General features: G+C 36.4%; 1 protein-coding gene across 3 annotated transcripts; it reads left to right on the forward strand.

Moving 5' to 3' along the window:
* The first annotated feature begins 1,276 nt into the window (after positions 1-1,276).
* On the forward strand, positions 1,277-5,851 carry LOC140884545 (uncharacterized). 3 transcript variants are annotated; one of them, XR_012150663.1, is made up of 12 exons: positions 1,277-1,444; positions 1,527-1,682; positions 1,878-1,969; positions 3,193-3,252; positions 3,500-3,556; positions 3,803-3,862; positions 4,099-4,201; positions 4,403-4,454; positions 4,521-4,582; positions 4,685-4,817; positions 5,006-5,097; positions 5,513-5,559. XR_012150663.1 is itself a non-coding variant. In XM_073291327.1 (12 exons), the coding sequence occupies exons 1-12, from the start codon at positions 1,346-1,348 to the stop codon at positions 5,604-5,606; spliced, it is 1,086 nt and encodes a 361-aa protein (XP_073147428.1). In that variant the 5' UTR covers positions 1,277-1,345; the 3' UTR covers positions 5,607-5,851. The 3 variants fall into 3 exon arrangements, 2 of the variants coding, with proteins under 2 accessions (XP_073147428.1, XP_073147429.1); XM_073291327.1 differs by having other exon boundaries at positions 4,685-4,843; positions 5,513-5,851; XM_073291328.1 differs by lacking the exon at positions 3,803-3,862 and having other exon boundaries at positions 4,685-4,843; positions 5,513-5,851.
* The last annotated feature ends 19,510 nt before the right edge of the window (positions 5,852-25,361 follow it).

Below are 25,361 nucleotides of genomic sequence, written 5' to 3' on the forward strand. Positions count from 1 at the left end.
GTGCAAGGATGGGTTCTTTGTGAACCAAAGCAAATACATCAAGGAGATTCTAAAGAAGTTTGGAATGGAGAACACAAAATCTTCATCTACACCGATGAGCACATCAATCAGACTCGACAAGGATGAAAATGGTAAATCTGTAGATCAATCTTCCTTTCGTAGTATGATTGGCTCCTTACTTTATGCTACTGCTAATAGACCGGACATTATGTTTAGTGTTTGCTTGTGTGCACGATTTCAATCATGTCCAAAGGAATCACATTTGTTCGCCTTAAAACGCATTTTCAAATATCTTTCAAATACTCCAAATCTCGGCTTGTGGTATTCGAAAAATTCTTTCTTTGATTTAAAAGCATATTGTGATGCCGACTTTGGTGGATATAAGGTGGACCGTAAAAGAACTAGTGGAACCTGTTTCTTTTTAGGAAACTGTTTTGTTTCTTGGTTTTCCAAAAAGCAAAACTGTGTTGCGTTATCAATGACCGAAGCCGAATATATGGCTGCTGGTAGTTGTTGTGCGCAAATTCTTTGGATGAAGCATCAATTGCTCGACTATGGCGTCTCTTTTTCAAAAATTCCTATTTTCAGTGACAACACTAGCGCCATATGTCTAACAAAGAATCCGATTCAACATTCGCGCACCAAACATATTGACATTCGTCATCATTTTATTCGTGACCACATCGAACGAAATGAAGTTGAACTTCAATATGTTGACACAACTAATCAAATTGCTGATATTTTTACAAAACCACTAGATGAAAATACTTTTATTCGTTTGCGTGGTGAACTTGGCATGATTGAGTTGTAATCACTTGTAGGCATAAATTAAATTTAATGTCATATTAAGGGGGAGCTTAATATTAAATTCGAGCAAATTAATTTTTGGATAATACAAATCAATTGTATTTATTCAAAATTAAGAAGCTCACATTTTTATGTGAATTATTTGCTTAAATGTTAAATAAATTAATTTTTAAAGAGTCGAAATCTTGCTTTCTTCCTAAGGCAGATCGGAATCACCGATCCAGATCGGATCCACTGATCCAGATCGGATCCACCGATCCAGATCGGAACGTCCGATCTGAATCCCACCACTTTTCATCTTGCGCGGTAAATTTTCCCTCCAAGACGAGGATAGGAACCACCGATCACGATCGGAAGGTCCGATCCCCATCTGATCCGGCTTTTCAAATTACTTTTATTTATTATTGAAGACCGTGTTAAAATTGAATGTCAGAGACTAAAGTTTGGTTAAACTTGTTGACAGATGTGTGATGAATGTATTGCCGAAGTCAAACATGAAATTGTGGACGAAGGAAGTGATACTGAGTTTCAGCCGGAAATGCCGGTTGGTGGAGGGAGCACACACATAAATGCAGACAAAAATGCCACTCTGAGAAATCTGGCGGAAATAGCATTGGAATTTTACAATGACACCAAAGTTAGAAAAGTTATTTGATATATCTACATATCATTATCACTGCTATTATTATTTTTTTAACATTCTGTTCTGCATTTTTCAGTCCAAGAAGTTCAAGCTTGTGAAGGTTTGTAAGGTCAACACTATTGCATTTAGATATAGCGGGGTGACTTTCAGGGCACGAGAAGATGGAAGTGAGGAGTCTCCTCTTTTTCGAGCTGTTGTCTTTTTGTGTAAGCCCTTGTTTTGTGAAATAAAGGTACCATATTCTTCTCATTCTCGACCTCAATTTATTTATTTTAATTGCAACTATTTTCTAGTTGAATGAGGAATTAAGTTAAGAATTTTGGAGTAGACTCTGAATATGCAATTGCGAATGACCATAATTGTATCACCAGAAGTCCAACATTTTGTCAGCGAAGAAGTTTAGCAGTTGGTGTTTGTTGTTTTTTAGGAGGATAATGAAGTCACACTTCTGCCCAATGACGATGATTATGCTGGTCCAAAGCGAGCATGTGAAATTGAAGATTTCCCCCTTTCCATTTGGTAAGATATCTCGAAAAATTATATTAAATACCTTTCCGCTTATAAATTTTCACTTCTTGTGAATTTTTAAGGTGGTCGTAGTCGTGAAGGAAGGGATCTAATTATGTTATTCATTACTATATTATGTGATAGTTGGACGCGATAATTTTGAAACATTATCCTATTCAGTCTTGAGGATATTGCTTGTGATGGCACTGATTCCGACAGCGCTACCGGTTATATTTATGTGATTCCTTACCTCAATGAGACAATGCTAGATGTTCCGTGAGCATTTTATTCCTCTGTATGTCCTGCACTTGGTTATTCTTTTCTAAATCATTAGATATGATGTGTCTCGATTTATTGAACAGCCTTCTTTCAAATGAGATACGTTTTATGGTTTGGAGACGTTTTTCATGCTTATAAAGTAATTTTCTTATGAATATTTATTTGTTGAAATTTAATGGTTCAACACAAATCTTTAAACCATACAACTCAAACACCACATTTTACTATTCGATTGCTTTACCTAGCACGCATAATCAACAATCTCCCTCTCAATAATTGCATTCGCTGCAATCAACGAGAATCATACTCGTCGCTCTATAAAAAACTATAGTCATTTGTAACATTGCAACTCATATTTCTTTATATATTGAAACTGAGAAAAAGAAAATGTGAATACAAATTGAATTTAAATTATTCAAATACAGATTTGTGGTTGCAATCTCTAAATGGTCTCTTGCTTCTTCTCTACTAAGGAAATTTCTTGATGATATCACTTACATACTCTTTAATTATATAAAGTAAAATTAGTTTCCAAGGATATCATTATTGAAAGGACTTGAAATCTATTTTATTTAACATTAAATATTGTATATTGTATACATATGAAAGAGGTGGATTTAAAACATATGATCATATTTATCTAAGCAACAAAAACAAGTTTAAATACTTTTGAAATTTATTTCTATGAAATCCTTCCATCAGAGCACATCCTTGCATCTTTAGTTGATCTTTTAGAATTTTCTTTTTTTTTTTGGAAATCTAAGAATGAAAAGGTTGATATATTGTATTATTGTTGATAAACATTGTTTCAGTTTTGATATATTAATCGGCGCTTAAGTACCTTGTATATGTGTGTGCGTGAGAGAGAGAGATTTTGGGCGATTGTTTGAGTTTGTATACTGAGGATCAGTGGTTCTTTATTGACTTCTGATTTGGTGTTAGTCTAAAACGTGCAGCGCTGTAGAGCCCGGTGAAAAAAAATCCGATGATGATTCAAAGTATCCTGAAGGAATGAGGCATTATCTTCTTTCTTTCTCTGATCTTTTAGATTTTTTCCCTTATTTTATTATTTTATTTTGAAATCAAAGAATAAAAAGGTTGATATACATTTGATACATAAATATTGTTTTGGTTTTGATGTCGTATTAATCGGCGTTTAAATTACCCCATATATGTGTGTGTGTGTGTGATTGGTTGAGTAATCCTTTAAGGATCGGTGATTGTTCATTGTCTTATGATCTCGTGTTAATCTTAAACATGCAGCGCTATGGCGTACATGATACAATCCTACTATGATTCAAAGTATCCTAAAAATACGAGGTACTCACGTGTTTCTCTCTCTCTCTCTCTCTGATTTTTTAGATTTCTTCTTATTTTGTTGGGAAATCAGAGAATGGAAAGGTTGATATACATTTGAAATGTGTTGTTTTTGTTTTGATGTCTCATTGGTCGGTGTTTGCATCACCTTTTATATATGTGTGTGTGTGGGCGATTGGTTGAGTTTGTAAACTGAGGATCGATGATTGTTTATTGTTATATGATTTTGTGTTAATAAAAAATGTACAGCGCTGTAGAGCCCAGCGACATAAAATCCCTCAATGATTCAAAGTGTCCTGCAAAAACGAGGTATTATCTTGTTTTCTTTGCTGATTTTTTAGATTTGTTTTTATTTTGCTGGGAAATCAAAGAATGAAAAGGTTGATATGTTTGATGCATGTAGTTTGGTTTTGGCGTTGGATTAATCGGCATTTGAACTACTGTTTTTATGTGTGTCTGACTTTGGGTGATTGGTTGAGTTTGTAAACTGAGGATAAGGGATTCTGCATTGTCTTCTGATTTGATGTTAATCTAAAACTGTGCAGCGCTATAGAGGCCAGGGACATAAAACCCTACGATGATTCAAAGTATCCTGCACTTTCAAAATCTCATCGAGTCCAGGGGATATCATTGTCTAGGTTGCGGGAAGTACGGGATTTGTTCCTTTATATTTCATGTTACTTTATCTTTTCGATCGTATAGATACTTCCCATTTGGAAAATTGTTCTTCGGAACCCTTCAAACTCTTGAATTAGACATGGACACATTGGGCGGCTTAACTTCTAAATTATCAAAGACCATATTAAACATAAATGCCATGAACTAAAGTTTGGTTAAACTTGCTGACAGATGTGCGATTTATGTATGGAGATCCCACGTTATTGTCTGACCCGTAGAGTAGGTAGGTTAGATCCGAGAGATCTGCAGGGTTTACCCGCCGGTGGGACTTTGACACTTGTAAATGCAGGCAAACGAGCCGGTCTGATAAATCTGGCAGACATAGCATTGACATTTTACAACGACACCAAAGTTAGACAATTTATTTGTTGTATCTACATATCACCGCTATTATTATCATTATTGTTATTATTATTTTAACATTCTGTTCTGCATTTTTCCTACTGGTTACAGTCAATGAATTTCAAGCTTGTGAAGGTTTGTAAGGTCAACACCATTGCAGTTAATTATAGCGCCCTGACTTTCAGGGCACAGGAAGATGGGAGTGAAGAGTCTCTCCTTTTTCGAGGTGTTGTCTTTGGGATGCGTAAGCCCTTGTTTTGTGAAATCAAGGTTCCATATTCTTTGCTTTCTTGACCTCAGTTTATTTTAATATCTTTTCTAGACTTAAACGAGGAATTAAGTTAAGAATTTTGTTGTTTAGCTCAACTGCATCTTTGAGAGGTAGTAGTTCTCAGTGAAGAAGTTCAGCAGTTGGTTTTGTTGTTGTTTTAGGAGGATGATGAAGTTACACTCCTGCCATGGGATGATGATTATATCAGTTCAGAACTAGGGCGTGAAATTGAAGATGTTCCACCTTCCATACGGTAAAATATCTCCAGAAATTATATTTAATAGCTTTCGTTTATAAATTTTGTCATGCACTGTGCATACCCATATTGTCGCATTGTAAAGGAATCTAATTTATGATATTCAAATTTTTGCTATTTTTCCAAATTAAGTCTTGAGGTGTGCTTGTGGTGGTTCTGAACCTGAGAATGCTTCTAGTTTTGTGATTCCTTTCCTCAACGAGATAACGTTAGATGTTTCGTGAGCATTTCACGCCTCTGTAGTTCCACCATTTGTCTTTTTTTTTTTAAAAATCATATAATGTATCTAGATTCGTTGAATGACCACCTTTCAGATGAGATATTGTGGTATGTGGTTTGTTGTGGTTTGGAGACTCTTCATGCTCAGAAAGTAATATTCTCATGGATATTTATTTGTTGAAATGAAATGCAGTAAAAATTATTCTGGAGATGGCTCCGCAACCGGTTCTGGAGATGTTGCAGGAAAAAGTAAGAGACAGAAAACTGATCTTTCACCAAGCATTTGAGAGGTTCAGAGTTAACATGGAAATCTGACAAGGGTTGCGGAGATCTCAGTAGGAAACAATAGTCGGATAAAGTTAAACATGAACGTGGTAGATTCCCTGGGTTAAAGTGTACAAATTTATGGAATCCGTTCTACGAGAATATGGTGCACATACCAAACACGTTAATTTAGTATGCTTATATTTTATCAAATATGTTGTCTATATTACAAATTTAGAGAGGATATTTGTGTAAAAGCTTTTAGTAACGCTAAGTCGTGTCAAATCCAAATTACTCAACTCGAATCAAATAAATAAAATATACAGTAGTGCGAGTAGGGATCGTTTTCACGAGTAAAGTGAAATTTAGTGTGTTCTAAAATAAAATAAAAGGGTTTTGAGGTTTCAAATTAACTACTAAAAAGTAACAGCACTTAAATTCAAATTTTTATTACTAACATGCAAGATTAAAAATTATATTGAATAAATCAATAAGAAACAAGTCTTGGTATCGTTCGACTACACCCTTGATATCATTCATTGGATCATTGATTCTTTGAAAATAATCAATTATATCGAATATTTATCATTGAAAATTAAATTCTTGTTCTTAATCTTAGTTAACTAGACACAAACGTTCTAAATTAACTCTTACCAATGAATTAACTCAATACAAGCGATTAGATTTAAATCCACGATAGCATGCAAACTAGTGAAACTAATGAATCTAAACAACACATACACAAGCGGATGTATTTAATCTAGTCAATTGTTGTCCCTACAATTTAATAGATTCACAAGCGAAAAATATCAATCGTAGTTTCTTCGCAAATTAGGTGATTCAAACAATTACGGATTTGAATTCTAATCTAGCAGTAGATTGTATTGCGAAATCCTAGAGTGATCAATCCGAAAATTTCACATACAAGCATGAAATAAATCAGAACAAATTTTGATACTCAATAATAATTAAACACTGAAAATTCGAATCTCACAAACAAATAAAATCAAGGGCTTGTCTTTCTCAACCAAGTTCTAAAGTCTAGCCACAACGATTCATGAAAAACGAAAGAAAAATCAAAAGAAAAGAAGAAATCTTAAGAAAAGATAAATAAAACCTAGCCTCCCAGAGAGTTTTTCAAGCTTTCTGCGTCTAAGGGATAATAATAATAATAATGAGAAAAATGGAATAAAACACTAGAGTCCAAAATAAAAGAGTTTTCAAAAATAAAAATTTCTTCCCGAACAGCCCGTCTCGCTCGATCCGTAAATTTTGACGGATCGAGCGAGAATTTCTTTGTCTCGATCTGTCAATTTTCTTCATACGGCCGCTCGATCGGTAAAGTTTAACCGATCGAGCGTCCAACTCTCTGTCTTCAAATTAGCTCTTCTATATGGTGCCCGCTCGATCGGTAGAAGTTGGCAGATGTAGCGGCCGAATTCTGTTCTTCAGATTTTCCATCCAAAATGTTATATCTTGCACAATAAAGCCGAAAATATGCAATGAAGATACGATAAATGAAAAACGAACAAAATACTAAATTAAAACACAGAAATGCATGCAAAACAACAACAAAATAATGTTAAAATATGCAACACAAACACAACTATAAAATTTCCCCACACTTAAACCTTGCTCGCCCTCGATCAAGTCAAGCAAAAAAAAAAATGCAAACAAAAGATCAAGAAATACTATGGAGCAATGACCTCGGAAATAATTTTAAAAAATTTCACATCCATCCATATCCAACCTACTAACACTCTTTTGAAAATTTTAAATCACAAACTGGCTTCACCGCACAAACTTATAAACTTCGCAACTCACGTTTCAAAACACTCACTCCAAATTCAATTCACACATTCATAGATCATGAGGACTTTTCAAGGTATCACAGGATCAAAATGAATGGACAATCAATTCAACACACTCACAATCGGTTAAATGCAAAGAATACTGTGTGTGCGTGTTTTGATTAAAAATTCATACTCATCAAAAGTGTCAATCGACAGTCCATAGACAAAATTCTTGCAACCCCTCTCCACTAGTATATTGGGCGACTGTGACTCGGTCAATAGGTCTTGATCAGCTTATAATGTTAGGCTTGGCTTATGGCTACAACCGAAGAAATAAAAATTCAAAAGAGGGAGTAAATTATGATCTATCTCTAATTTTCATTCATTTTCATTCAAATTTCACACCTTTTCTTCATCTCATTTAGATTTTTTTTTCTTTTCTTTCTTTTTCAAAACTTTACTTTCCACCAACATTTTTTTCTTTTTCACCATCTTTTCATTTTCTACCCTTTTCACTACTACCTCTTTCTTTGCAATTCTTTCACCACACCATTCCATATTCACAATACAAATTAGGAGCATATAAAATTCTATCATTCAAATTACTCCCTTAAAGGTAGGAATTATTGTTTAGGCTATTCACAGGTAGTAATTGTAGGACCTTGAAACAATGCCGAATGGGGGTTTATCACACGTTTGCACGCATGTCATTCGTTTTTTAATCTGGCTCAAACAAGGTACTAGGGATAATTAATTCAGTGGGTGACTAGAAAGGCTCAAAAAATATTGAGAAAGATTGCCTACATCACTCCTAAGTCACAGTTTCGCCCGTATTTTGCCTCGAGGGGTGTTTGAACTAGTTCTAGACATGTCTCAATTCACAGTCAAATCATACAAATTTCAATCAGTGCAAAAATGAAGAATCATCAGTAGTAAACGACGACTTTGCACAAAATTTAAAGTATGCACCTCATGTGCTCATGTATAACGTGAAAGCTCAACGGGGCAACTAAAGATAATTCATTCAAGAAAAATTTAGGCCCAAAGAATCCAAACAATGCCTCAATCCTATTCATGCTTGTATGTTTCAAAATTCAGATTTAAGGATAAATCACAGAGTATATGAGAGTTCAATCGTCTAATTGCTTCCATCGGTTCAAAATTTGGTCAGATAGGCATGGAAATCAGTTAGTTAATAACACAAACATGAACTATAACCTAGATGCAGAGATATACCCCGAATGAGAAGTCTAGAGCTTGAGAGTTTTGAGCAGCTACAGTATTGAACTCGTTTTGGTGATGAGAAAAAGCAGTGAGCTCACGAATGGAATCAGCTTGGGAGAAACGAGAAGGCGGAGGGGGCCTTGGAGGGTCCTGATGAAGAACAAATCGGTCGTCCTGCACAAAGTGTTTGATCCAGTAAGCTCTCTTGGCATCAATGGCAGCTTCGTCCACGGGCCGCATGGGTTGCAACCATTATTCATCGGGACGAGTGGGAATGCCGACGCGGATACACAGTGATGTAATAATAATTGGGAAGTAGAGACCTAAGGCGGTGGAAGTAATCGACCGACGGATCTCGCTGTGAATCATGCGTCCCATATTTACCGTCCAACCCACATCGAGAGCGTAAAGAAGTAAGGCATGCTCAATATTAACTTCACTCATGTGCAATATTGGCATCAGACGCCGAGTCAGGAATATATACCAGGTGGCCGAAACCAAGTGCAAATTACGTTCCTTAAAATTCATGGAAGAAACAGGGTCAATCCACGAAGCTCCTGGGTAGCCCAGTTGGCCTATTACCTCATCCAAATCCGGGTTGATTTGGAGGCTTTGATACAGAGAGTCATCGACATCCGGCGTTTCAAGCAAAGAATTCAATTCATTTGGTGCAAAAGAGATTATTTTCCCTCGGACAAACGCTTTCCCATGAGTCCTCTCCGCAACATTTGCATAAAATTCACGCACAATAGGGACGATCGCGGCTGGAGGTTCTTTACAAAATACTTCCCAACCACGTTGAACAATCATAGGCATAATATCGAGATTAAAGTCATCATGTTCAAAGCCGCGTTCGGGAATAGGAGAGCGGTTTACCTTGGCGTAATCGTATCGATCACGGGCGGTTTGGCTAACAAATTTCCCCGTGATCTATTGTGAAGAACATTATGCGGCGGCTCCTTGAGAAGACGATTCCCCGGTGTAACGAACTCGCTTCGGTCCCATAGTGTATCAGAAGTAGAAACGTAGCAAATACCAGTGAGCTTGGAGTGATCGGAGAATATGAAAGCTGGCGGCGTAGCAGAGAGATCGGCCGGAGGCAGAGCAGGGAATCGGTTGGAGAAATAGGGCAAGAGAGAGATGGCGGCCGGAGATCCTTTGAGATGGAGGAGATGACCGGAGATAAAGCGGTGCGGCGGTCGGGTGTGGCCATGCGATTCAGATGAAAATTGGGTGAGAATTTAGAGGTGAAGGTTTGGGGGTTTAGGGATTTAGAAAATATAAAGAGAGAATGATAGAGGGGAGAGGGGAATCGCGATTATATTCGCGATATAAGGGTATCGCTCGATCGGTTAAAGATGACCAATCGAGCGGGACATAAAATAACATGTAAATAAATTTTCAGAGGATTTCTCGCTCGATCGGTTAAAGTCTACCGATCGAGCGAGACAAAAACGCAAAACATTCTGCCTTTCCAGAGGGATTCTCGCTTGATCGATAGAGTTTAACCGATCGATCGAGCTTAAAAACCAAAAAAATATTTTTGTACTTTTCTAATTTCCGAAAAAAAAACAATAAAAACAAGAAATGAACAAGAACTAAAAAAATAAACTAAGGGAAAGGAAACGAAAAAAACTGCGTTGCCTCATAGACATCGCTAAATTTTCAGTCTATAGCTTGACTGTATGCTGCGATTTACTCAATTTATGGCGGAGCCTCGAGTGTTAAATCATGTGCATCCTCTCCATCATTCGCTTGGACCCCTGCATAATAATGTTTCAATCTCTGTCCATTGACATTGAATATTTTCGAGGTCTCCAAGATCTGAATCTCCACTGTACCATGAGGAAAGACATTAGTAATAACAAATGGGCCAATCCATCTAGAACGCAACTTACCTGGGAATAATCGAAGTCGTGAGTGATATAGCAGAACTTTTTGACCGACTTCGAACTACCTTCTAGAAATCATCTTGTCATGGAAGGCCTTTGTCTTTTCCTTGTAGATTTTTGAGCTGGCATATGCATCATTGCGTATCTTTTCCAATTCTGCAACTGCAACTTTCGATGCTCGCCACTCTCATCCATCTGCATGTTAAAGTTATTGATAGTCCAGTAGGCTCTATGCTCCAATTCCACAGGCAGATGGCATGGTTTCCCAAAAATCAGACGATATGAGGACATTTCAATTGGTGTCTTGAACGCGGTTCTGTAGGCCCACAAAGCATCATCCAATCGCAAGCTCCAGTCCGTCCTTGTAGGATTCACTGTTTTCTATAGAATAAATTGGATCTCTCGATTCGAAACTTCAGCTTGGCCATTCGATTGTGGATGATATGCAGTGGAGATCTTGTGCATCACATGATATTTTTTCAGTTGTGGAAAAAATAGACGTTAGATCATTTGAAAACAAACAACAAGAACACGTTTGCTAGTTAGAACAGAAACCGATGCATATTCAAACAGGGAAAAAGGCTACGAGAACAAACCCGTATGAAAAGTTAGTAGTCCAAACCAGATACCACAAAACAAAAAAATATCGGATGATACAGGACATTGAACACTTGGTTAATGCTAAAAACCTGTTAAAAAAACACACATCTTAAATCAGTAAAAAGATCTATGCATAACATTGTCTTTGTAGGCATAATATCTTTTATAGGTAAACAAAAACGCATCTTTAAAAACCAAAAAACAACACATCTATGTGAAAATATTTACGTAAAACATCCTCTAAGTGTTTGATATTTTTCGAACAGACAAAATATCATATCTCAAAAATAAAAACGCGTATGAAAATAGACAAAGAAATAAGAATACGACGCAATAAAAACTCAGATCTAGAAAAAAAATACATATCTATACGTAAAAGCAAGACTGAACGATTTACGACATTTGGGTTAAAAAAATCGATGAGAACAAACCTACAAGAAGATTTGCAATCCCAAGAAGAAGGTAGAAGCTGATACGTGAGCAGAGAAAGATGGAAGAATGATAGACACTTGATTTACGAAAGAAAAGGCAATGAAATGCGGCAACCGGGAGAAACGGTAATCACCGTTTCCCTCTACCACTCATCCTTCAACATGTTTGTTCCGTCGGCGGTGGCTATAGAAAATCATAGATGCGTGTTTTTTTTAACCTGTCAAGGTATGAAAATATACAAATAAATAAAAATACAACGCAATAAAAACTCTAGAAAAAAATACAGATCTATATGTAAAAGCAAGACTGAACGATTTACGACATTTGGGTTAAAAACAATTCGATGAGAACAAACCTACAAGAAGATTTGCAATCCCAAGCAGAAGGTAAAAGCTGATACGTGAGCAGAGAAAGATGGAAAAATGATAGACACTTGATTTATGAAAGAAAAGGCAATGAAATGCGGCAACCGGGAGAAACGGTAATCACCGTTTCCCTCTACCACTCATCCTTCAACATGTTTGTTCCATCGGCGGTGGCTATAGAAAATCATAGACGCGTGTTTTTTTTTAACCTGTCAAGGGCAAGTAACTGGCCCATTTTGAGTTATTCGCGCTTTATGAATAGTACTAGGTTATGTACACCTCAAATCTTGAGGTGTTTTACCCAGGTTTGTAGATTAGTTTGTAGATTAATAAATAGCTATATACTATTTTGTTATGTGAATGTATATGCATGCAATGTGTCTATAATCAAAAGTGGTTATGAATAGATGTTATCGAATTGAACACACACACCATCTTATATATATATATATATATATGTGTGTGTGTGTGTGTGTGTGTGTGTGTGTTTACCAAAGCTTCTAATACTAAATTAAACATATGCTTAATTTTATAAGCCATTAAAAATAATGTTAAAGCAACGATATTTTTTTTTAGTATTAACTCAGTTATAACAGTTGAGAGTAAGTTCATCCATGAGATTGATTATTTAATATTTTTTAAGGTATTTGTCGTTAAAATTTTTCGTCATATGATAATTATTTAGTACCTTGCAAGATGATGGATTCTTGCCGGAATTTTATGGTAATACTTCCTTCATCCCATATATATTGTCTTCTTTGGATTTTCACACAGATTAAAAAAAATGTATTGAGAAAGCAAATTTTATATAAACTTCATATTTTATCCCTATTCAACGTATTAAAAAATGATTGCATAATTTATAAGTCAAGATGTGTAAAAAATATTACTAAATATGGTATATAACTATATATTTGGGACCAAAAAAAAAAAAGAAAACGTGGACAATATAATTGGAACGGAGGGAGTATCCGTCAATTTCATTCACCCTTTTTGTTTTTTAGCTTAATTAAAATTTTGTACTATAAGACTTTTCTACTTAACAAATAACTTTAGAAATTGATTATTAGTTTTAAATGCTCTACCGCTCATTATAATGTATTATTATAGTGTTAATTTAACTTGCACACAACATGAAATATAAATTTTTCAATGTTTATACCATTACATGTAGCGCAAATCAACATACTTACATGATAACTCATGTTTTGAATTTATAATTGAAAAATTGTCACTTAACACTTGTCAGTAGTCACCGTTGAGTCACTAAGCTATCATTGAATGTATAAAACACAACACAAATAATGTCATAATAATCTATGACTCATCATATTTGATACAATATATTATAATTTTTTAAGTTGAGTATCATTTACTTTATATACCTATGTACGAAGAGTGCTTCATATGGAACCAAAGTTTTATGCAATTATGTTGGTGATATTAAAATAGAGGTAGATTTCAATAATATGCATGGAATTCAACGTGTATATATTAAATAAATAAAAGGAAAGTTTTCTTAGATAAGAAATACTTGGCTGTAAAATATTAATGTAAGATGACTAATAAATTATATTTTTACAGTATTTATGAAACTGAACCTTGTAAAATAAATATATGGTAATTGTAACGTCCCAATTTCTCAATCGAAACGTTACTCAACCATTCATACTTAAAATTTGGATAAAATCAAAACTTTACGGAAGCATCATCTTCTTTATTAAAAGTGCGTATAAAATGTGCACCAAATAAAAGAAAACATCTAAAATTATTTGCCAAACATGGCCATTAACTTAAAATTTTAAAACTTGTTTGCCTCATCAAATAAAATGTTTAAAACATCTCCCATCCTGAAACATTCGCACTCATGCATTTCCCGTTGGACCGACCCCTGCCTCTTCTTCATGTCCGCCCGCATAATCATCAATAAATGCATCCACAGCATCATTACCTGCACCATTCAAGTATAGTGAGTCGAAAGACTCAACAAGAACATGCAGAAAAGGTTTTCTAGCTTTAAAAGAGAAAAAAAAAACTTAAACTTATACTTCCATGCAGTTAAACATAGTTTAATATAGCCACGTCATAAAAATATTTGGGGAGATGAAGTATGAGTAGTGTGGTAACCGTCATAATGAGCCATTCATAGTTTCCTGCTGATCAGACAAGCATATGGCATTACGCCCGTAAACTTTCATTCTTTGGATAGCCGCTCCGGAGCTCAACCCGAAGTGCATACCCCATATGATCACCACAAGATGCATAAATCATCAAAATATTTTCCATGCATAATATCATTCATCTTATCATGTCATTTCATAATTTATGTACATGCTCATAAAATTTCCTCAAAACATTTCATGAGAAAAATCCCATAATCATGCAATACATAACTTGACCGATCCACGTGAGGCATTCCGTCTGTTTCGGACCTTCAAAACTTTAAAAATTCTTCATGAACATTCTTAAAAATAATAAAAATACATTATAGTGTCAAAATCATGATTTTTAGGACTTAAAAACTCATAAAATGGGATAGGGGTTTCGAACCAACGGCGCGGGCACGCGCTCAACCGGCGCGGGCGCGCCGTTCGTTCGTACATTTTGGCGCGGGCGCGCCTGCTTCTCGAAAGAAACTACGCGACGAAGGCGCGGGCGCGCGCTCAACAGCGCGGGCGCGCCGTCGCTATGTCTGACTCTGAAAACTGATCTTTTCTGCATTTTTTTCAAAACCTACAATACTTAGGGACGATTTTCCATCAAAAAAATACCATTCAACAACATCATAGTTTCAAAATAACTTGTACCCATACCACAAACACTTCAAATGTTTTGAATCAAAACCCTTCAATACAACTTTTCCCAAAAATCTGATCTAATGCATTCAATCTTTCAAAACTCAATAAACATGAGCCGAACTCCTCAAAAATGCTTCACGTATCACAATCAAGCAACATACTCATAGAAATTTTTTAAAAAATACATTCATAGATCATCAATCAAACACCTAGGGTTTTACCTTGAAGATAACTATATTCTTGAATGGGTTTAAAAACAGTAAAAACTTGCCTGAATTGTTCGATTGGAATTAACCTGGACGACAAAACGATCTAGCCCCGAGAATCCTGAAGAACCCTAGCCTTGATGCAGAGTTTGAGCGAGAAAGATTTGAGAGAAAAGAGAGCGTTCAAAGATGAGAGTTCAGATTAGAATTCTGAACGCTTATTTCTTTTGTGACTAATGGGCTCCAACACGGCCCATTAGTTACATTAAAATACTTTTAAAATTTTCACTCTCCCAATTTAATAAAAATATACTGCATCCCTTTGAACTTAGTTTGCAATATTTTCTTACTCTTTTCAAGGCTAGACTCGTTCTTGCGACCCAAAATTAATTCCAACATGAAAAACTTTAAAATCAAACTCATCACATAAATCCCAGGCATTACAATAAATCACATAATTAAACATAATAATTAAGCATACTAAATAATCATGCATTAAATCATATAATTAATTCAAATAAACCGTGATTAAGCTAGTGGACTTTTTGGACCTTACAACTCTACCCTCCTTAAAAGAATTTTGTCCTCGAAATTCGACTTACCAAACAGTTCAGGGTAGCGTCCTTGCACGTCTTGTTCCGTTTCCCAAGTAGCTTCTTCAACCAACTGGTTACTCCACAAGACTTTCACCATTGGAATCTCTCTGTTTCTCAACCTGCGAACTTGTCTGTCCAAGATTCGAACAGGCACCTCCTCATACGACAAGTTTGGCTTCCAATTCACTGGCTCATGGCGGATAACATGAGAAGGATTTGCCACATACTTCCTAAGCATAGAGATATGGAAGACATTGTGGACACCCTCCAAGTTTGGCGGTAGTGCCACTCGGTATGCTCGAGCCCCAACTTTTTCTAAGATCTCGAAGGGTCCTATATATCTTGGACTCAATTTACCTTTCTTCCCAAATCTCATAACACCTTTCCAAGGTGACACCTTTAGAAATACATGGTCTCCTATTACAAACTCCAAATCTCTACGTCGCTGATCGGCGTAACTTTTCTGTCGACTTTGAGCTGTCAACATTCTATCTCTGATCTTGGCTATCACATCTACTGTTTGGGTCACTATATCCGGCCCCAAAACAGCTCTCTCTCCAACTTCATCCCAATGTAGGGGAGTTCTAAATTTTCTTCCATACAACGCCTCATAAGGAGCCATACCAATAGTTGATTGATAACTATTGTTGTAAGTAAACTCCACTAAAGGCAATTTCGATTCCCAATTCCCTCCAAAGTCGATCATACAAGCTCTCAACATGTCTTCTAGTATTTGGATCACTCGTTCTGACTGACCATCTGTTTGAGGGTGGAAAGCTGTACTGAAAGCTAACTTCGTCCCCAAACCTCTATGTAAACTTCCCCAAAAGTTTGAGGTGAACTTAGGATCCCTGTCAGATACTATCCTCGCTGGAACTCCATGCAATCTGACAATTTCTTGAATATACAGCTCTGCATACTGATTCATCGAGAAGTTATTCCTGACTGGAATAAAATGAGCTGACTTAGTTAACCTGTCAACTATCACCCATATCGAGTTCATCCTTCGCGGCGAGACTGGCAATCCTACTACGAAATCCATAGTGACATCTTCCCACTTCCATGTGGGTATTGGCAAGGGTTTTAGGAGTCCCGCTGGCCTTTGATGCTCAATCTTTACCTGTTGACAAGTCAAACATTCACTCACAAATTTTACAATGTCCTTCTTCATACCGGGCCACCAATATAAGGATTGTAGATCCTTATACATTTTCGTACTTCCTGGATGTATGGAATATGGGACAGCATGGGCTTCAGTCATCACTTCCACTCTCAGTGAGCCTACTACTGGCACCCACATTCTACCTCGGTGATGAACAATTCCATCTTTGACAGTGTACAATGTACCACCCTTGGCTTCATCTCTGCTCCTCCATAATGTCAATTGTTCATCAGAAGCTTGGCTTTCTCTGATTCTCTCCAGCAAACTAGGGACTACTGCTAAAGCTGATAGAGTGCATAACTCCATTGGTTCAAATACCTCCAAACTCATACGTTCAAATTCAGCAATCAACTCCTGCTGCACTGTCAATTGGTTCAATGTTGCAGACTTGCGACTCAAGGCATCTGCTACAACATTAGCCTTACCAGGATGGTAGTTAATGTCACAGTCGTAGTCTTTCACTAATTCCAGCCATCGTCTGTGCCTCATATTCAATTCCTTCTGAGTGAAGAAATATTTTAGGCTTTTGTGATCAGTGAAAATCTGACATTTTTCTCCGTACAAGTAGTGTCTCCATAGCTTCAAAGCAAAAACAACTGCCGCTAACTCGAGATCATGAGTCGGGTAGTTTCTCTCATGCACTTTCAGTTGTCGAGATGCATATTCTATTACTTTATCATCCTGCATCAGAACAGCTCCTAATCCACTCTTAGAAGCATCGGTGAAAACCACAAAGCGACCCGTGCCTTCGGGAATTGCTAGTACTGGCGCTGAAATCAATCTTTCCTTCAACTCTGCAAAGCTTCATTCACACTGTTCTGACCACACAAACTTCACTCCTTTTCGAGTTAAGGAAGTCAGTGGTAGAGCTATCTTGGAGAAGTCTTGAATAAATCTCCTGTAGTAGCCTGCTAACCCCAAGAAACTCCGTATTTCTGTAGCATTCTTCGGAGCAACCCAATTCCGAACCGCTTCCACCTTAGACGGATCCACCTCAATCCCCTTAGCTGAAACTATATGACCCAAAAACAAAATCTGCTCCAGCCAAAATTCACACTTACTGTACTTAGCATACAATTGCTTTTCTTTCAAAACTTGCAAAACTGTAGCCAAGTGCTGACGATGCTCCTCTCTACTGCGAGAAAATATCAGTATGTCATCTATGAAGACTATGACAAACTGATCCAAGAAAGGTTGAAACACCCTGTTCATCAAATCCATAAACACAGCTGGTGCATTGGTCATTCCAAACGGCATTACCAAGAACTCATAGTGACCATAGCGAGTCCTGAATGCTGTCTTCTGCATATCTGCATCCTTTACCTTCAGCTGATGATAACCTGATCGCAGATCAATTTTTGAGAACACCTCTGCCCCTTGCAATTGGTCGAACAAGTCATCTATTCTGGGCAAAGGATATCTATTCTTCACTGTAACCCGATTCAGTTCTCTGTAGTCAATGCACAATCTCATTGACCCATCTTTTTTCTTGACGAACAACACCGGTGCACCCCAAGGCGATACACTCGGTCTGATGAACCCCTTATCCAGTAATTCCTGCAATTGATCCTTCAATTCTTTCATCTCGGTCGGTGCCAACCTGTACGGTGCCTTAGAAGCTGGCTTAGTTCCAGGTAACAATTCTATCCCAAATTCAACTTCCCTGACTGGTGGCAATCCCGCAACATCATCGGGAAAAACTTCTGGAAAGTCCTTCACTACCTCCACTTCCACCAGTTTTGGTCGTGGAACTTCTAGATCACCAATTAGACTCGCAAGAAAGCATGTACACCCCTTACTCAATAATTGCCAGGCTGTTCCTGCAGAAATCATACCTGGTGCGCTCTTCTTAGAGGTAGTGCGTAATGCAAACGGTTCCCCGTTCTGATCTTTCAAAGAGACAGTTTTTCGTTTGCAGTCAATAATGGCCTCATGACGAGACAACCAGTCCATCCCAAAAATCGCATCAAAGTCCACCATTTTCAAAACAATAAAATCTGCACACAAACTTAGACTCTGTATCTGCACCTTGCAATTTCTTACTACACTACTACTTTCCAGTTCTTCTCCTGAGGGTAACGACACACAAAATTTCGAAATAGACTCATCCGGCAAGACCCCCAATTTCATCATAAAATTAACAGATATAAAAGAGTGTGTAGCTCCTGTATCAATCAACACGAAAGCAGGTAAACCAGCGATACGGATCATACCTATGATAATTGCAGAATCTGGGTCAACCTGATCATGAGTCATAGCAAACACTCTTCCCTTGATAGGATCCTTTGACTGCGGGCAATCCCTGGCGAAATGCCCTGGCTTCTTGCAAAGGAAACAAGTATTGGTTCCAAGCATGCATTGACCTGAATGTGACTTCCCACACTTTTGACAGATAGCTGCATTCGCTGGACTTGGAGCATTGGCGTTTGGCTGATTCTGTCCCTGAGGTCGTGCCTGATTGGGGTTTTGGCGCTGCTGCTGCTGCGGTCTTCCCTGAGCTGGGTCTTGGTATGGCATCTTCTGACTGGACCCCTGTTGTTCTCTCCCTTGGTAACTGGCTCTTTTCGCTTGCGATTCCTTGATAATATCATTCCCATCTTTTTCTGATAGCATAGCCTCATCGACTGCTGCTCGGTACGTTAGTGCCCCACTCAATCTGACATCACGACGAATAGTGGCATTCAGTCCCTCTGTAAAATGTTTCAACTCTTCTACAGCATTACTCGAAATCATGGGTACAAAATACCTCCCCCTTTCAAACTTCTTTACATACTCAGCAATGGACATGCTCCCTTGACGGAGCTCTAGGAATTCTCTGGCAAGTCTAGTCCTGGTGCTGATAGTGAAATATTTTCCATAGAACACATCCTTGAATCCATTCCAAGTCAAGGTAGCCATATTCACAGCAGAACGGGCTCCCTGCCACCAAATCCTTGCATCATCACGAAACATAAAGATGGCACACCTCACACGGTCTGCGTCAGTGAGCTGCATGTAGTCGAAAATGGTCTCCACAGACTGTACCCATTCTTCGGCTACAAGGGGATCAGCCCCTCCTCTGAATTCCTGCGGCCCTAGATCCTTAAACTGTTTAAAGATCGGATTTGTAATTAGCGATTGATTATTGTTCCGTCCTCCTGCTTGTGCTTGGATTAGCTGTTGAATCTGCTCCCCTTGAGCTCTACTCTGCTCTTGCAATAACGTCGCCAATCCAGTCAAAAACTGATTATTCTGATTGTCCTCATTGTTCTGATTACTACGGTTAGCCATAATCCTGGTGTCCATATAGTCCACATGCTTAATTACGTTATTTAAACATAATATCCTACTCAATATGCATACATTATTAATCAAAACATTAACATGCATCTTAAACAGTTCATATCATAAAACTTACAGACATGAAGACGAAGCGTAGGGTCGCGGCGAGAATACATGCGTGCAACATACCCAGAGCGAACTGCTCTGATACCAAGCTGTAACGTCCCAATTTCTCAATCGAAACGTTACTCAAACATTCATACTTAAATTTGGATAAAAATAAAACTTTGCGGAAGCATCATCTTCTTAATTAAAAGTGCGTATAATGTGTGCACCAAATAAAAGAAAACATCTAAAATTATTTTCCAAACATGGCCATTAACTTAAAATTTTAAAACTTGTTTGCCTCATCAAATAAAATGTTTAAAACATCTCCCATCCTGAAACATTCGCACTCATGCATTTCCCGTTGGACCGACCCCTGCCTCTTCTTCATGTTCGCCCGCATAATCATCAATAAATGCATCCACATCATCATTACCTGCACCATTCAAGTATAGTGATTCGAAAGACTCAACAAGAACATGCAGAAAAGGTTTTCTAGCTTTAAAAGAGAAAAAAAAAAACTTAAACTTATACTTCCATGCAGTTAAACATAGTTTAATATAGCCACGTCATAAAAATATTTGGGGAGATGAAGTATGAGTAGTGTGGTAACCGTCATAATGAGCCATTCATAGTTTCCTGCTGATCAGACAAGCATATGGCATTACGCCCGTAAACTTTCATTCTTTGGATAGCCGCTCCGGAGCTCAACCCGAAGTGCATACCCCATATGATCACCACAAGACGCATAAATCATCAAAATATTTTTCATGCACAATATCATTATTCTTATCATGTCATTTCATAATTTATGTACATGCTCATAAAATTTCCTCAAAACATTTCATGAGAAAAATCCCATAATCATGCAATACATAACTTGACCGATCCACGTGAGGCATTCCGTCTGTTTCGGACCTTCAAAACTTTAAAAATTCTTCATGAACATTCTTAAAAATAATAAAAATACATTATAGTGTCAACATCATGATTTTTAGGACTTAAAAACTCATAAAATGGGATAGGGGTTTCGAACCAACGGCGCGGGCGCGCCTCCTTCTCGAAAGAAACTACGCGACGAAGGCGCGGGCGCGCGCTCAACAGCACGGGCGCGCCGTCGCTACGTCTGACTCTGAAAACTGATCTTTTCTGCATTATTTTCAAAACCTACAATGCTTAGGGACGATTTTCCATCAAAAAAATACCATTCAACAACATCATAGTTTCAAAATAACTTGTACCCATACCACAAACACTTCAAATGTTTTGAATCAAAACCCTTCAATACAACTTTTCCCAAAAATCTGATCTAATGCATTCAATCTTTCAAAACTCAATAAACATGAGCCGAACTCCTCAAGAATGCTTCACGTATCACAATCAAGCAACATACTCATAGAAATTTTAAAAAAAACATTCATAGATCATCAATCAAACACCTAGGGTTTTACCTTGAATATAACTATATTCTTGAATGGGTTTAAAAAAAGTAAAAACTTGCCTGAATTGTTCGATTGGAATTAACCTGGACGACAAAACGATCTAGCCCCGAGAATCCTGAAGAACCCTAGCCTTGATGCAGAGTTTGAGCGAGAAAGATTTGAGAGAAAAGAGAGCGTTCAAAGATGAGAGTTCAGATTAGAATTCTGAACGCTTATTTCTTTTGTGACTAATGGGCTCCAACACGGCCCATTAGTTACATTAAAATACTTTTAAAATTTTCACTCTCCCAATTTAATAAAAATATACTGCATCCCTTTGAACTTAGTTTACAATATTTTCTTACTCTTTTCAAGGCTAGACTCGTTCTTGCGACCCAAAATTAATTCCAACATGAAAAACTTTAAAATCAAACTCATCACATAAATCTCAGACATTACAATAAATCACATAATTAAACATAATAATTAAGCATACTAAATAATCATGCATTAAATCATATAATTAATTCAAATAAACCGTGATTAAGCTAGTGGACTTTTTGGACCTTACAGTAATAGTTTGCAATTTGCATCTTAATGAGAATGTATATAAAATTACTTTTTTATTTTTAATCCCTAAACTCGGTATAAGTTCCGCGGTACATGTTATTTCTACTTGTGAAATATAATCTTGAATCCAAGTACATCATAGGATTTAAATTTGGTGGATTGGATTTTGTTTAGGCTTAGTTTAATTTGAATGCATGATGAACAATCCAAATATGAATAATAGTAAAATAAAAAACATTTCAATCGAGCGACATTAGCATATGATCAGACAAACTTCGTTAAAATCAGAAGAATAATTTATTATAAACAATTTACTTGCATGAAACATTTGGACACAAACTTTAATTGGATAACAAAGCAATCAGAAATTAACTTTTGTTTTTAATGTTTGCGTTCACATAATAACACGAAGGATTTAAACATTTTTTAACTTCCTATGCTTATATTCATAAAAAAAATATATGAGCCATGCTTGAAGCTAATTTTTTTTATTTTTGCCCCAAGCTTAAAATAAAATTCGACGATTCCTCATTTTATAGAGATTGCAATGGAAATCAAAAGCTTAAAACAAAATTCGTTGATTCCTCATTTTAAAGAGACTGCAGTGGAAATCAAAAGGTTAAACATTAATTGAAAATCCATATGTGGGAAAACTTTAGTCAAATACAATATTTGAAAGATCTCTGAGGACCAAGAAACATGGTTTCAATTCGCAAGTCTACTAAGTCAATGTCTGACATTTTAAAACAGTAAACATGAGTTAAAAAGTCGGGAGGAAAACAAAACCTTCTGAACTCATGTAAACAAAATAATAGATATAAAGCAAACACGATTAAAACGCATAAAACAGCTCAGGGTTGTTACTCTCATCATTAAATTATCAACATAATCATTAGTTAAACACAATTAAAGTACAATTAGTATAACACACGCACTCTATACAAACGCTGTCGAACTCGAACTTAAGAGAGATCAGTTCGAAACATACAGTAAAAATCACACACAAGTTTCACAAAAAATAAAGTTTTACACCTGTTAGCAAAACACATACAAGAATTCCGACTAAATCCTTAGTCGGAGTGAAATCCAAAGTACGCAGGATCACAGAAGAACCTACAAATCAAGCGCAACAACAAAAATTAAAATCTCGTTCTCTGAAATCTCAGATCAGACATATTATAACGTTTATAAAGGAGACAAAAAGAAGAATCTTCACCTGGAGAAGATTTCTACGGCAAAAAGCAGCAGACAACCAGAAGGAGAACAACAACGCGGAGACTGATGAAAACATAAGGCAACAAAGTTGTTCAGTACGTGAAAAAGGATGACAAAAATCAGAATCAAATGTTTAAAAAAGATCGAGAAAGAAAAGATCAGTAAGAGCCTTTTACCGCCTATGTATGAAAAAAAACACAAATCTAAAAAAACACACAGATCTGTAGAGCATATTCAATGTACGATTTAGGTATTTATCCGACAAATAAAAGCAAAGATGTAAAAATAAAATAAACAGATCTATACGACTAAAACACTGATCTATGTCGATCCTCTTCTTTGGAACACAGATCTAAAAAAACAGATCTTGGCAAAAAAAGATGTCGTGACACCATTCAAAGTCAGCAAGTTGAAGACTTTAGTTAAATACAAAGGTGATAAAAGATGCAAATATATACAAAGCATTTAATCGTAGTTAAATTCAAGTGAAAGAATGAACATGTACACCGGTCGAGTAGAAGAACTTGCCATTTCTTGTGTTATCCAATTTTCGGTAAATGTTTTCCGTACAATTTTTTTTAAAAAAGTGTTACTAATACAAAAAACCAGGAATATCATTGGAAGAAATGATAAAGGTAATATATAATTGGAAACTGGAGGTTAATAGTATTAGTAGTCAGATTTAAGCAACTTAATGAAACATAGGATACAAAATCAGTCTGATTGTCTTTATTTCATAGTAACTTTAATTTCAGACTTCAGAAGTGACTAATAAAAGAGACAACTATTAAGTATTTATATTTTATCGTAATATTAAATAACAAACCAGTTAATGGTTCGGTCTGTGACAGTCCTTTGATTCTAGATTGGAAAAATGATAAGTGAAGACACCGTGAAATGATAGCTGAATATTCCATATACATGTGTGGTTATGTTGTATTTAAAAACAATGTAAGTTACAGACAGAATAAGTAATCGAGAGTACTTTAATTAAGTTACATGGAAATAAGAGAAATGACAAACCAAAGTATTTGAAGTCAGAAAATTAGAGAAAAAAATATACAAGATAAATGACATAACCCAAGCTGTTCGAAGTCAAAAAACCCACCACTGAGCAGATCGCTATCGTAACCTGGAGAAAAAATAATTAGCTCGCAGTAAAGAAAATACAAGTAAATGTAAACCAAGCGAATCAAAATCGGAAGACTTACAAGTGAGCAGATCCGTGTCGTAAACACATTCGGAAAACTAACCAGATAGCAGATCGGAGCAAATCGATGTCGTAACCTAAACAAGAAAGATTTCGATGCTAAGTGTAGAGAATAGAACACAACTAAATTCGTAAAACCAGAAGAAACCTAGCGTTTTGGAGGATGAGAACCCGGCAGTGAGCGGATCGTGAAAAGCAGCAGGAGAGGCGAAGAATACAGTAAAAAACAAGAGATAAGCGATTGAAGAAAGGAAGAGATTTGATGCGTACAACCGATTGTCGCTTCACATCCCAACCAATAAGATCGAACAATATTTTTGTGTGAAGCAGTGGAGAAGTAGGACAGAAGACACGTGTATTTGTGCAAAGAGGAAAGCTAAACGCGTGTAATTGGGGCAAATGGGAGACCGGGAGTAAACTGGGGCAAATGGGAGACCGGGAGTAAACTGGTCATTTTAAGAAATAACACGCTTTCATATATGTAGATATATATATATATATATATATATACAGGGCCGATCCTAAAGGTTTTTATGTCTGAGTCGATATTTTTTAAAAAGGGCCCGTAAATTACTTAATTAAGCATAATATGTGTTAACATTTTTTTAGTTTCATGTTAATCTTTTCAATTTAAATAAACACATTTAAGAGAATATAAATAACTAAACAATAATAATTCAAACTATTTTTTTTTGTTTGAACAAAGTACTTGTTGATATTTCCAGCTTGACTTAGAATTTGTTCTTTAATATTTAGCGTTCTTTTTCTTTTTTGAAACCCCGACATGTACTTAGGGGAGGCATCATAAACCTAAGAATTTAACAATTCAATGAAAATTTTAATAAATAAATCACACAGAGAAATTATATACACCTTTTCTTCATAAATCATAATTTTCAACTCACATCAGATTTCCTAACTATCATTT

This window comes from Henckelia pumila, chromosome 2 (genome assembly GCF_033568475.1).
Source record: "Henckelia pumila isolate YLH828 chromosome 2, ASM3356847v2, whole genome shotgun sequence".
Classification (NCBI taxonomy): domain Eukaryota; kingdom Viridiplantae; phylum Streptophyta; class Magnoliopsida; order Lamiales; family Gesneriaceae; genus Henckelia; species Henckelia pumila.